General features: G+C 39.7%; 1 protein-coding gene across 1 annotated transcript; it reads left to right on the top strand.

Annotated features, from left to right (window-relative positions):
• The first annotated feature begins 6944 nt into the window (after positions 1 to 6944).
• LOC135247539 (E3 ubiquitin-protein ligase TRIM35-like) lies at positions 6945 to 12981 on the top strand. The gene is made up of 6 exons (XM_064321085.1): positions 6945 to 7796; positions 8659 to 8754; positions 8937 to 9167; positions 11187 to 11209; positions 11296 to 11414; positions 11887 to 12981. The coding sequence occupies exons 1-6, from the start codon at positions 7389 to 7391 to the stop codon at positions 12438 to 12440; spliced, it is 1431 nt and encodes a 476-aa protein (XP_064177155.1). The 5' UTR covers positions 6945 to 7388; the 3' UTR covers positions 12441 to 12981.
• The last annotated feature ends 1102 nt before the right edge of the window (positions 12982 to 14083 follow it).

Raw genomic sequence — 14083 nt, 5'->3', positions numbered from 1 at the left:
GTTCTGGGCCTCCTCGTACTCTTCCCTGCTCTTGGTGTACTCCTCGTTCAGAGAGCTCAGCTTGCTGCCAGTCACACACACACACACACACACACACACACACACACACACACACACAGCTTCAGTTCATCTGACACCTCTGTGCATAGGCCCCTGTGAGTGTGTGTGTGTGTGTTATAACATCTTGACCTTACAAAGTTGCTTGTTAGTCACTAGTCTCATGGAATAAATGAACATCATTCACTTGCTGGTTTTTCATTATCATATTAAATGTACACTTTTTCTTATCAGACTCACTAAACCGATGGACCAGGTGGGAATGGGTGTAGGCATTTCACAGAGAAGAGTAGGTGTGTGTGTGTGTGTGTGTGTGTGTGTGTGTGTGTGCGTGCGTGCGTGCGTAATGGCGCCACCTGTTGGTGAAGCGGACTCCGTTCTTCTGCACGTCCAGCGTGGTGAACTTCTTGTTGTTGCGCAGGTTCTTCTCCTCCTTGCAGGTGACTCTGAGGAAGTACCCCAGCTGGGCGTTCGACTCCAGCTTCACCGTCTTCCCCCCCTCCAGGCCTGACAAACGGACACAGACAGAGAGACACAGACATGACACACAGACAGACAGAGACGGCGAAGCATACAGGAAGAGATGGAGACAGGTGGACAGACAGAGAAGTAGGCAGAAATGGAAAGACACACACAGAGTTGACAGAGTTCATGAAAATGGTCATCGTGAACTCCACTTCAGATTGCTAACGGAAGATTTAAATGAGTTCAATATCAGTGAGTGCTGTAAGCCAACCAGCTATCCTAACAAGAGGGGTGAAACAATGCACACGTCCGTTTATATTGATCTTATACTATATCCTCTCATATCACCTAATATTATATTGACTACATTATCTATGCTCATGGCAGACACACTTGTCCAAGGCTCCTGTCCTTATTAACAGATATTTTGGCACATTATCAGTCATAAGCCTGGGTATTTGCTGAAGCAGATCAGGGTCAGGGTGCCAGGTGGAGAGGTCGGAGGCCTACCCAGCTCTCTGGCAGCAGCATTCAGGGCACCCTGCATGCTCTTCTCCAGGCTGTCCATAGTCTCACGCAGCTCGCTCAGAGTGGGGTCAAATGACGGCTTCACCAGGAACTCGTGGTGCTCGATCTGCACTCAAGAGGGCGCCAGAGTCAACGCTGAACACAAAGTGTATTGCATGACCTGCTAAACAATGAAATCCACACACTGCAAAAAAAGAGGGCACTAACAACTACAAAACACACCATAGCCCAATATTGTACAACACACAATCTAGCAACCACACAAAACAGTGCACCACAGAGTACACCAACCATCTCAACACAAATCACAATACAAACACACCAGGACAGAACAGAGTGCACAAACAACCACAAGGCACACAACGACATAACACACTGAAAGGTCACACAGCAAAAGGGCCCACACACAGACAGGACATACCATAGCACAGTGTGGCCTGGCCCAGCACAGAACAGCACAGGACAGCTCAGATACCTGATTCATATCCAGTGTGGTCTCAATCATCTCCTGGTACTTAGCAAAGTCAGCGCTGAGGTCATTCAAAGGAGAGCTGAACACCGCGTTCAGCAGGACCATGTGTTTTCCTGTAAAAAAGACAGCCGTTAGCCATGATCATCATGAAGGGACAGCAAATGAGAATGTGTGTGTGTGCGTGTGTGTGAGACAGGTATGCACATTTTCAGTATGCATTTGCACAGTGAACATATGTGTTTGGAATGCGTACTTGCAAATACTTGGTGGCATGCGTGCGTGAGGCAGGGGCATATGGGGGTTCCCATTTGCGAACCACTGTTGTAAAAAAGCAGCTGTTATTTGACCATGTGTAGCCTTTCTGTTAGCTTGAACGAGTCTGCCCATTCTGCTCTGGCTTCTCTCATAAACAATGTGTTTTCAGCCACGGAACTGCCGCTCACTGTTATTATCTTTTTTATTATAATATTCTCGGTAAACTCTAGAGACTAACGTGTAATACTCCCAGGAGGGTAGCTGTTTCTGCAATACTGGAACCACCATGTCTGGCACCAACAATCATACCAAAGTCACTTAGATCACATGTACTTGCCCATTCCAATGTTTGGTTAAACAAAAAACAATACCGCTTCTCCATGTCTGCATGCTATATATATGAGTTAAGTTGTAGCCACATGTAGCCAACAATTTGTTGTTTGGAGGTGCAGGCTATTTGCGTTACGCGTCTCCCCGAACCATTTAACTTCTCCCCTTATATGCAAGGCAAAACCCCAGGTCCTCAAATAAAGACACAATCATGGCAAAACAGTACAACAATGATCCTGATCTCTGTAAACATAACACACTGGGTTAACCTTTGTAGCTGAGACACCAACTTGTCCCCCATGACTTCGTCTTTCCAACAATAAAAAACATGATTACACTTTATAGAGAACCTAAGTTTCACACAATACTGATCCAGGTGGATGTTTTGCAACTGAGCACTGTCTCTTTATCGCACTTGCTGACTCTGTCAGCACAGTTAACATTCAGTTTTCTTTTGGAGGTCTGATAAGGAGCACACTTACAGGATGAGTGTGCCCCAGCTGAACCTCAGTGCAAAAATATCCCCACTGCTGCATGTGAAATGTACTGTATAATTTACACAAAGCTTCATTTTCATCATAGATCTGTCTGGGCTATTCTTTGCTGTATAATAGTAATGACATAGTAGATTACATACGTGTAACTAACACAAGGAAGTTCAATACAGACTGATGAAACTGCACGCTCACGCTGTAGATTTGAAGTCAGCTGATTCTGAGTTGCTTGTCTGTTGCATCTCAAACCAATGCACAGACATCACATTAAGGAGCATGTGCATCCACAGTTGTCCCTACCTGATGATGTTCTTCCCTCAGACTTCCCTGCTGTCTTCACGTTGTTCCTCATGAAACATCAGCAAGTCACTTAGTCACTGAAGCCCCTGCCAAAAGTGCCCCAACAACTGCTCTTCCAGTCAAAATAATGATAAACTGGGCCTGCCCAGTATTGTAATGCACAACCGTGAGCAAGCCGGGGTGTTATTGTTTAATTAACTCAGGAACCACACCTGTGTGGAAGCCCATGCTTTCAACGTACTTTATATCCCCCATTTACTCAAGTGCTTCCTTGGCAGTTGCCTGTACATTAGAATACCTTTATTCACGTGTGCTTACTGTTAAAATCTACATCACTTTCATTAGCATGGCTCCTGTCTCTCACTTATTGTTACCTGTCTCTCATAATAGTCCCTACTGAATACATTTAAACATGTATTCAGTAGGGACTATTACACACTTTCACCTTTCCATTGCGTAGATAAAGGTTTTATTTTGGTTTCATTTGTCCATAAAACTTTGGAACTCTTCTGGCTCATCTCTGTATTATTTGGGCAATTCTAAACTGATCTTTCGATTCTTTCTGCTGATGAGACGTTTGTGTCTTTCTGTGTAGCCTCTGCATAATTCTGCTCTCAAAGTGTTCTGTATACGGTGGCTTGTGATACACTTTCCTCTGGTGATGTCACTGAACGTTGATGTTGCTGCAGGGATGCTTCGCCGCTTGTGTAGGCAACACAAGCAGTCAGTGCAGAGAGACAGGGCAGAAAGGAGTTTTTATAGACGTGCCTACTCTGTACACTGTGCACAAAATAAAAATGAAACAAGGAAATTGGATTAACATACACTATATAACCAAAAGTATCTGGACACCCCTTGGTCTGGGGCTGTTTTTCATGGTTTTGGCTAGGTCTCTTAGCTCCAGTGAAGGCAAATCTCAATGCTACAGCATACAATCACATTCTAGATGATTCTGTTCTTCCCCAACAGTTTTGGGAAAGCCCTTTCCTGTTTTAGCATGACAATTCCTCTAGGCACACTGTGAGGTGGAAGAACCTGACTGGCCTGCATTGAGCCCTGACCTCAACCCTATCCAACACCTTTGGGATCACTTGGAAAGCGATCTGCAAGCCAGGCCTAATTGTCCAATCAGTGTCCAACCTCACTAATGTTCTTCTGGCTGAATGGAAGCAAATCCCTGCAGCAATACTCCAACATCTAGTATAAAGCCTGCCCAAAAGAGTGGAGGTTGTTATAGCAGCAAAGGGTGGACCAACTCCATTTTTGGATGAGATGTTCGATGTCTGGTGTCCACATACTTTTGGCTGTGTAGTCAGACTCGTCTGACTCCAATTTCAACAGACTTAGTCCGGGGCGACATGAATGAACTCATCTTGAACATTTCTCTCCAAAAATCAGCTTTAAAAATGCAGAGCTAAATGAACTTATAAATTAAATTATATGGTAGTTAAAGAGGATCTCAGCAAAAACAGAAGTGACAGCCAATGTCTGGCATTGTCTATAGCAGTGGTCTCCAACCCTGGTCCTGGAGGACTACAGGGTCTGCTGGTTTTCATAGTGACTCTGCACTTCATGAATCAATTAGAGCAGTTGATTACACAGTTAACGCAACTCACCTGGTGTCTTGGGTCTTAATTGGATACTGATTTTAAGGTGAAAACAAAAATCAGCAGACCCTGTAGCTCTCCAGGACCAGGGTTGGAGACCACTGGTCTATAGGCAACCTAAGTTAAGTAGGTCAATGGAGTTTACTTTCTAAAAGTAGCTTTAGTTGACTTTTCTCTTATTGGTAGCTGTGCTGCAGCTTAACTACTTCCTGTGTCGAGTGATTGATAGCTTAGTTGACTACATTTTCATTTTTAGCTTCTCCAACACTGTTGTCCGACAGTAGCCTAATTGTCACACAGACAGCAAGGCTATGTACAATATTTCCCATAATCCCCACAATTTGTCATGTAGGGTGAATTATAGGCTTATTAACTGAGTGGCTATGTTCTGGATCACCAACTAGTAATTTGGAAAAAAAACAAAAAACAATTTTGATCTGAAGCCACCCCCTTCAAACAATTTTTTGACCAGCTGCAAGGCTGTTCGAGACATGGTGCAACCACTTCTCAACCTATAATAGATCAGTGTTTTGTACTTATCAAACGACCAATGTCAAAAAGCATTAATTTCTTTCTACCACACTAATCAATATCATATTGACCTCCATGACCAAGGTTGATCAGACTTATAACCATTGTCGAAATGTTTGGTGGGCAAATCTTAGTTGCCAGCCCTTGGTATATGGTTAACTTCAATTTGGGTTTTGACACTGCAAATGTAGAATGCAAATAACTATTCAGACATATTTACACCCTTTTTAAGAAATATAGCTATTTAAGCCTGAAAACATACATGGGACCATATGCCTGGCATTATACGTGTATAATGAGTTTGTGAATGAGTGCATTGCTTTTTGATGGCTGATAAGCAATGAAATAAGCATAAATTAAGAAGGTATATAATTCTACATTGGCTTTCAGAAAGAATATTATCTTAATGCTCTTACAGCAGGCTTTGTGCATGCTTCTCAAAGGTATTTTATGATGCACAGTGTTATATTTTATGTTACTTATATGTGCATCTTTGAATTAAAAAATAATAAAAATAAACAAAAAAAACTCTTGCTGCTGCCGACCAATGTTCTCATACTCAACCAATCGCCTACACACATCTCTACATGTTCTCATACTCAACCAATCACCTACATACATTTCTACATGTTCTTATACTCAACCAATCACCTACATACATCTCTACATGTTCTTACACTCAACCAATCACCTGCATACATCTCTACATGTTCTTATACTCAACCAATCACCTATATACATCGCTACATGTTCTTATACTCAACCTATCACAAGCACACATCATTAATGGAGTGCCTTTTTTAAACAGTCAGACGTTTCAGGTGCTGCTCATTGCCTGCGCTGCTTTTTGCACGCTACACTTGCTACAGCTTAAAAGAATTGTGCTCACCCACCACCATCCCAGCTTCTACCTGCCATTTGGATCTGCTTGTAGGTACTGGGGGGTTTTCAAATTTCTCCCATTTAAGTAGGGGATATGTATATCACGATCCCTGTTGGATAGGTTAGTGCATGTCTGTGCATGTACAGACGTAACTAAAGCAGATCCATTCAGCGCCAAACTAAAAATAATTACTTTGCATATTCATTAATATATATAGCCTAAATATGTGAGTTGTCCTTACTGTGTGTTTATACAATATCCACAAAATTAAATACTGATATACTTACATCGAATTACTTGTCACAGAGCTGGCAAGGGATATTGATTTTTTTTTTCTTATTGCATTTTGAATGCTGTAGAACGTCACTAATTCTTTAAAAAATAAATAGTATGTATGCATTTATACATTATATTTTATTTGTATGCATATTGTATTTGATGCATGTTTTCTACAGTATTTCTGATTCACTGCACCAAATACACACTATATTGTGATGTCCATAGTGTTTTAAATGTGACTCAGTTTTCTCAAAATAACTGGAGTCTGGTAGAATTAAACTAATTGTTTTTAGTATGTGATATTCAGTAATGAAGAATTATGCTTTGAAAACTGTAGGGTAGGGTACAAACTACAATAATATATTCAATGCAAATAATTGACTCAACAATTAAGGGATATTTACAGGAGGAACACATAGATGCACAGTTAATGCATGTAAGTGAGACTGCACAAACACAGTCAAATAAAGTAAGAAAAAGTGCTACAAATGCTCAGGTAAGTACACAGTAATGCAGTAACAATTCATAAGTGTGAAATAAATCCTGTTGAATTAATAGTAGAAGTACTCTAGTGTTGTAGCTTCCAGATAATTTCCCCACAATGCAATACTGTATTGTACAAAATATGCAGTGCTTTACTGTGACAAAATATATCTTGTATGACATCACCTATTGCTATTTTATCCATGTAGCAAACTGTTGTTCTGCTACACTAGCATGTGCTAATGCACTAACAGCATACAAACCACTATAAGCCACTGTCCAATTTGAAATTACTTTACAATCCCAATACTACTTCCCCATTCCATAATTCTCTCCTGTTATTCCTTTCGAACTTAATGTTTTTATAAGTGCTGGCTATTTCATCTTCTTCAAGGAGGAAATCATAATGCAGTTAAACAGGAGAGTGAAAATATTTCGGGGTGAGTTGATCAGTTAGGAAAATATTTCAGCTTAACTGAAATATACAGGAGATACATTATTCACGTTTAATACTGTTTGTTTGGATGGCAGTGTCGGGCACATAAAGACTAAGGTGAAGGCAAAGTTTGTCAAGCTCCTGCAAGATTAAGAAAATAACTGAATGCAACAAGCCTGATCTGATTTTAATCACATGAGGTGTGGTCTGTCGAAAGTTCAGCAAATCCGAAAGTGAAAATTTCACACTGACAGACCGAGTCTGTAAAATGGCAGCTAAAGTTTTGATTCCTGAGGACGATCTCTGTTGCTCTGTATGTTGTGATATTTTTAAAGAGGCTGTTGTACTGAAATGCAGCCACAGCTTCTGCAGAGAGTGTGTGCAGCAGTACTGGGAAGAGAAGAGCTCTCGAGAGTGTCCCATCTGCAGGAGAACAGCCTCTATGCGGGAACCTCCAGCAAACCTGGCTTTAAGAAACATTGTGGAGTCCTATTTGAAGCAGAAGACTGAGAGAGAAACTACAGACAAGAGAGGTGCTCACTGCAGTCTTCATGGGGAGAAACTTTTATTATTCTGCAAACATGACCAAGAGCCTCTCTGTCTTGTCTGTCAGACTTCAAAAAAACACAAAGACCACCCGGTCTGTCCAGTGGAAGAGGCTGTACTGGACCTGAAGGTATTCCATTTTAAATGTCATCTATTTCATATTCTCAAGGCAAAATTTAATTTGAGTACAATGTCACCGTGTAAAACATTCAGTTCTGACAAACAGCTGTGGTATGAAGTCTTGTAAATACATTCAGTGGAAGAAGCAGTGCTGTATCTGAAAGTGTTGTTTTCAACCGTCAAAGCATGTAGGAGTAAATATCAGTGAAGTGTAGGCATGGTAAAGTCCTGATTGACAGTTGTGCTTGGGGGCGTTTTATAAGAAATATGGATCCAAACAGGAAGCACTGACATATACAGAGTAATTTTATAAATATATAGCAATGATGTGTCACATCAGATGTACTGATAGCGCAAATAGAGATCACCCAAGACTCATACAAATTTATCAAAACTCTAATTTAATAAATGTGAAGATGTAAATAAAGTACTGTTATATATTGTGTACTAAATATTTGGTTATATGCTTGGACAAAACCAGGAAGTACAGAAGTCCGCAATGAGTGTATAACCAGCAGAGACAAGGGCTATGTATACACACAAGAAAATCGTCTACCAACAAGTCAAACTGGTTTATAAATGCTTAAACATTTCTTACACTATTCTACAAGTTCAATGAAGTACAAACCGGTAATAGTTGGTATGTGATATCCAACACGCTGGAAAATGTAACTGTTTTTATTTGACTGAAAACACATAACATAAAATGTTATGATGCACTATGAGTAAGTTCCACTGGTCTTTTCTTGTAGCAGGACTATTTTCTGTGCTACATTTCCCATGTACTTCTGACCTCTGCTTGCATTACAGCAGGGGTACTGCTGCGCCATTTGTGTCTTTCTGTAAATAATAACTGATTCATTTAACTCCAGGAGGAAATCAAGCCTGCACTTAATCTTATTCAAGAAAAACTAAAGAGGTTTACTGAGGCTGAACAAGAATGTGAGAAAACAGCAAAACACATCAGGGTGAGTAAAGCAGTACGTTTTAGCAACACACAAATCCAAAAAAACATAATTTTTGGTTTATGCTATGTTTTATAGAAATAACAAACACACTGACTGCCACACATTTACTATTACATTTACATTTACAATTACTAAACATAGCAACACTATTCAGGTTTTAAATAGTGTGTTGTGAATTGCAGAGACAAGCCCAGCACACAGAGAGGCAGATAAAGGCAGAGTTTGAGAAGCTCCACCAGTTCCTACGAGAGGAAGAGGAGGCCAGACTAGCTGCACTGAGGGAGGAAGAGGAGCAGAAGAGTCGGATCATGAATGAGAAAATAGAAAACATCACAAGACACATCTCCACCCTTACAGACAAAATCACAGCTATAGAGAAGGCAATGGGCACTGAAGACACCTCCTTTTTAAAGGTAGGATCTTGATTTACTGACAGAGCTCTGCGTTTATCATGACCGTTTCTAGCTACAGTATATTGAGGTGCACAGTCTGTTACTGTGATACAGAGCACCAGTGCCATTTTCAGTAATGGGTCTGTGGAGCAAGGCCTCACCAGCAGAATGGGGAAGATGATAATAAACTGCTAGCAAGCAAAATATCGCATTTTTATATTATTGAACATATATTATTAAAATATGTATAATATAATTACACTCACTGGTCACTTTATTAGGTACACCTTCCTAGCACTGAGCACGACCCCCTTACCCCTCCAGAACAGCCAAACTTCTTCCTGAGATGGATTAAATAGCGTACAGGAACCATTCCTTAAGGATTGTGGTCCAATGCCATCTTAATAACATCACGCAGATCCAGCAGATTTTTCAGCCACACATTCATGCTGTAAACCTCCCATTTCACCTCATCCCAAAAGTGTTCTATTGGACTGAGTTCTGGTGACTATGCAGGCCACTGGAGTAAACTGAAGTCAAATCCTTGGAACCAGCTTGAGATGACGTGCTTTGTGACATAGCGCATTATCCAACAAGAAGAATCCATTTGAAAAAGGGTAGACAGCAGGCATCAGACCTGGGTCAAATATAGATATACATATAAAGTATTTTAATTACTTTTAAATACTTATTTAGAAATTATTTGAAATTCAGCATTTACAAATACTATTTACTCCTAGCACGTTTCCAGTCCACCTGGACTACTTTTCAGCTGACAGTGCTCTTATGTGTGCGTGCATGCGTGCATGTATATGTGTGTGTTTGTCACACTGTCTGTATATGCCCTATACTGTCAGAGTGGATCTGCTGCTGCTGGTCCTGAACCTGCTCCCACCAGCAGTGCAATCTGCCACTGTGCTGTCCTGTCTGTGATCTCTCCTTTGCTGCCTAGCCTATGATCACTTAATGTGCTTAAATTACCTGATTTTTCAGGTAAATCTCCATTAGCTAGCTTAACAACATTAATATAACGTTAGCAACCTAGTACAGCAAAATTACTTTCAAAGACAACAGAATAAACTTTGTCTCTGTTACTATCAAATAACTGTTAGCTAGGTTTTCATCTTGACCATTTAACTATCTAATTTGATTTCTTACCCTGAGAGTCAGGCAATATTCCACGGCATTCTTGAATGCTGTCACTGTCATTGGATTCTACTGCGGTGCGTTTAAAAGCTGCATTGCCACATTTGATTGGCAAGAAATGGACAGGCATGACAAGTCCTGATTGGTAAGAAATAGACCAGAAAGACAGAGAGATTTGATTGGTAAAAAATGCGCAGGGCAGAGCACGCGATTGAAAAGAAATGGAAGCCAAAATTGAACAGGAACCACGCGATTGGTTCTCGGGAGCCAGACTCTCATGCTAGTGAAGTAGTTGGTGGGCTGCAAAGTTTTGTTCTTTTAAACGTGTAAACTTCTATATGTCCAATTTGAGTGCGTATCTAATGTTTTTATTGGCTGATATACCTACATGTCCAATGGGGAGGCATATTCTCTGTGGGCCTGGAGCATTTGTGATATTGTAATTGGCAGGAAAAAGAAGAAGAAGAAAAAAAAACTTGAAATCCCCAAAGTTAGAGGCTTTATTATGTGGACGTGTGAAGTTGTTTGAGAATTCTGTCTGTTGACATGAAGAGAGAGCCTGTGGTCATTGTGGTTATATCTGTAGGGAACCCTGAAAAGTGACAAACTCTTGGTGCTGTATAGGTATGGGGCATGCTACCCCACCAAGGCGTAACCTGGCGTGATGGCATAACCAAGTCAATATGCCTCTTTTTTCCTTTATTTTGGCAGTTACATGTACATTACAGTACCTTCATTCACATGTGTTCACTGTTAATATCTACATCACTGTCATTAGCATGGCTCCTGTCTCTCACTTGTTATTGCCTGTCTCTCATAATGGTCTCTACTGAATACATTTGTACATGCATACTGTACATTCTATCACATTTATGCTGTTATTGTGTTTTTCAGAGCTACAAGAGCATTAAGGAAAGGTATGTGGACTCTCACCTCATTTCATCTTGCCTGTTTAAGTCACTTCAAACCCCAAAGCTTGAGTGACTCCTGCTTGTCATTACAGAGCCCAGTGCACACTGCAGGATCCAGAGCTGCTCTCAGGAACACTGATAGATGTGGCCAAACACCTAGGCAACCTGAAGTTCAGAGTCTGGGAGAAGATGCTGGGGGTGGTACGGTACAGTGAGTATCTAGGGCAGATGGTGAAATCATGTTTTTTTTCAAGCACTTAATGAACCCATAAAACAAGAAGAAAAAGATGTATACTGAAATGGTGCTGAAGATAAACAGTACAGAGTCAGTCAGTCTCAGTTACTTCAAGTTTTGGAAGATCTTGTGGTTGCACTACACTGCTCTCAGTTTAATATCAGAACACAAGCAAACAGAATTAACATAATATATAAAATGTCATTAATAATATGGTTTATTAGTTGTGTGAATTGTCTGCATTGAATTTACTATGAAACATATTAACTGATGTATTCATTATCATAATATAAGCATGTTTTATATTTAAAGAATAAATCATTATAACTACAGTATAAAATCCATAATTATTATATACAATATACTGTGTATGTGACCTGATCTGAATAAAGTATTTGAAATGTGTCTCTTCCTTCAACTTTCAAATATCTTTCTTTCTTGATATTAGCTCCCGTGGTGCTGGACCCCAACACTGCAGCCCCCTGGCTCTCTCTCTCTGATGATCTGACCACTGTGAGTGACACAGATACAAAGCACAAACGTCCTGACAATTCAGAGAGGTTTGACACCTCTGTGTGTGCACTGGGATCTGAGGGGTTTACCTCAGGGAAACACAGCTGGGAGGTGAAGGTGGGGAATAAATCTAAGTGGACTGTAGGAGTGGTGAAAGAGTCCATCAGTAGGAAGGGAAATCTATCATACAGCCCAGAGAGAGGATTCTGGGTCTTAATGCTGAGGAATGGTGATAAGTACAGAGCAGGTGGAGTTGCTGACTTCACACTGAAGAGGAAACCCCAGAGCATCAGAGTGCAGCTGGACTATGACAGGGGGGAGGTGTCCTTCTTCGACTCCAGTGACACGTCAGTCATTTACACTTTTAAAGACACATTTACTGAGAGAGTGTTCCCATACTTCTCTCCCGGTGTGAAAAAAGATAAGGATGAAGGACCCCTGCAGATATGCCCAGTGAATGTTTCTGTAACAGTTATGTCATCCCATTGAAAGTGTTTTTTTTTTTTTGTTTTTTTTTTTTTAAGAACAAACTACATGTACTGGAAGAGTATTATAGAGGAAATCCATATTCCTCTATAACTATTATATTCCTCTATAATGATTATAGTTTTTTCCTTTTAATTTTCTTTTTATCATTGATAATTTAGTTGAGATTTATCATTTTTTGATAATGTACATATACAGGCAGTATCTTCTGGGTTTTGTTTTGTGCCAAATCATTAGATTTCATATAATTTTTGCTCATAAAGTAGATGTGCACCTGTAGTGTAGTCAAATACCTTTATATTTGATTAAAGTCATTCCTGTCTAGCTGGGTTTATAAGGTAGTGTAGAAGCTTGAAATGTGTGAGTATAGTGAGTGTTCGTTAGTTTGATTCCATCCGTCCTCCTGTGTTCTTTTCAGATTTTACTTTGCAATTCACCCTGTCAGTACAATGCTGTAGGATTTACTGTACATCTGGGCCTTAAGTAGCCTCACCTTCAAACTTCAACCATGATTAAATAATTGCCATTGGCAAATAATCACAAAGGTTTCTCTGATTGTGCCTTTCATTGTATTCTCTTTCTTATATCATATCAGAGAATGTAAATTACAAAAAAGTATTCCACAAAAAAGTATTTTTAATTAAATCCCTTTACTCATTGGGTTGCACACTAACATACAGCAACATGCACTAAGGTCTTTAAAATAAACTTCAGTGATTTTCTATAGCTTCATATGGTCATATCTGCACAGTTCAAATGAATGCTTATTTTTGAACATGTCTGGTGACTTTAAAATGACAGTTATTGACAGTTAGTTATTTTTTGTTTAATTATTTCACAGTTAACACACTTAATAACACAACAGAATAAATAGAAAGTCAGTGACTGTGATTTTACACAATGACTGCACTTACATAAGGCAATAACAATAAAGAATACATTCAAGTACAGCATTTCTCCCAAAAGTTTCATATTCTGCCTGTTATTTTACTGTAATAGTTGGCTAAAACATTAACAAAATCTGTGTCTTTTTACAAATATATATCAGCAAAGTACTATACAACCTGAAAATGGTCTTGTTAATTAACATTTCTCTGTAATTACACTCACTATTGGTAACAAAAAAATAAATAAATAATAAAATAAATATATCCTACACTCAAGACCTTGGTACAGAGCCAGTATCAACCCAAATCTCTTAGGTCAGAGGTGTCTGTGCAAACTACTCCACTACGTTTGTGTCCTAAGAGCAACAAGCACTAATTAGAAGGGGAAGGGGTACTGTGGGTGGGGCCCAATGGAAACCACAGATTTAGGCACCATGACTGTTGGACGGGGCTGAGACATACAGTGCACTCCAGAGTTATTGGCACCCTTGATAAATATGCACAAAAAATGCAACAACAACAAAAAAATGCTAAACTACAAAATAATACAGTTATTGACATAAGCTTTATTTTCCAACATGTGTAAACTAGTGTGCTTGATTAATGATTCATTGGAATCAACTAAAGTCTTACATTTTAAAAATAAAAAATATATTTCCCCAAAAAACATGTTCCACAATTATTGGCTCCCCTGGTTTAATACTTTGTGAGAACACCCCTGGCAAAGATGACAGCCATGAGTCTTTTCCTGTACTTTGT

This window comes from Anguilla rostrata, chromosome 2, assembly GCF_018555375.3.
Source record: "Anguilla rostrata isolate EN2019 chromosome 2, ASM1855537v3, whole genome shotgun sequence".
NCBI classification, from domain to species: domain Eukaryota; kingdom Metazoa; phylum Chordata; class Actinopteri; order Anguilliformes; family Anguillidae; genus Anguilla; species Anguilla rostrata.
The sequence above is the reverse complement of the archived record's forward strand: the minus strand, read 5'-3'. Positions and strand labels throughout refer to the sequence as shown.

Coding starts and splice junctions, on each gene's coding strand:
- LOC135247539 (XM_064321085.1), top strand. CDS start 7,389: ATGGCAGCTAAAGTTTTGATTCCTGAGGACGATCTCTGTTGCTCTGTA. Junction 8,755..8,936: donor AAACAGCAAAACACATCAGG/GTGAGTAAAGCA, acceptor TGTGAATTGCAG/AGACAAGCCCAGCACACAGA. Junction 9,168..11,186: donor AAGACACCTCCTTTTTAAAG/GTAGGATCTTGA, acceptor TGTGTTTTTCAG/AGCTACAAGAGCATTAAGGA.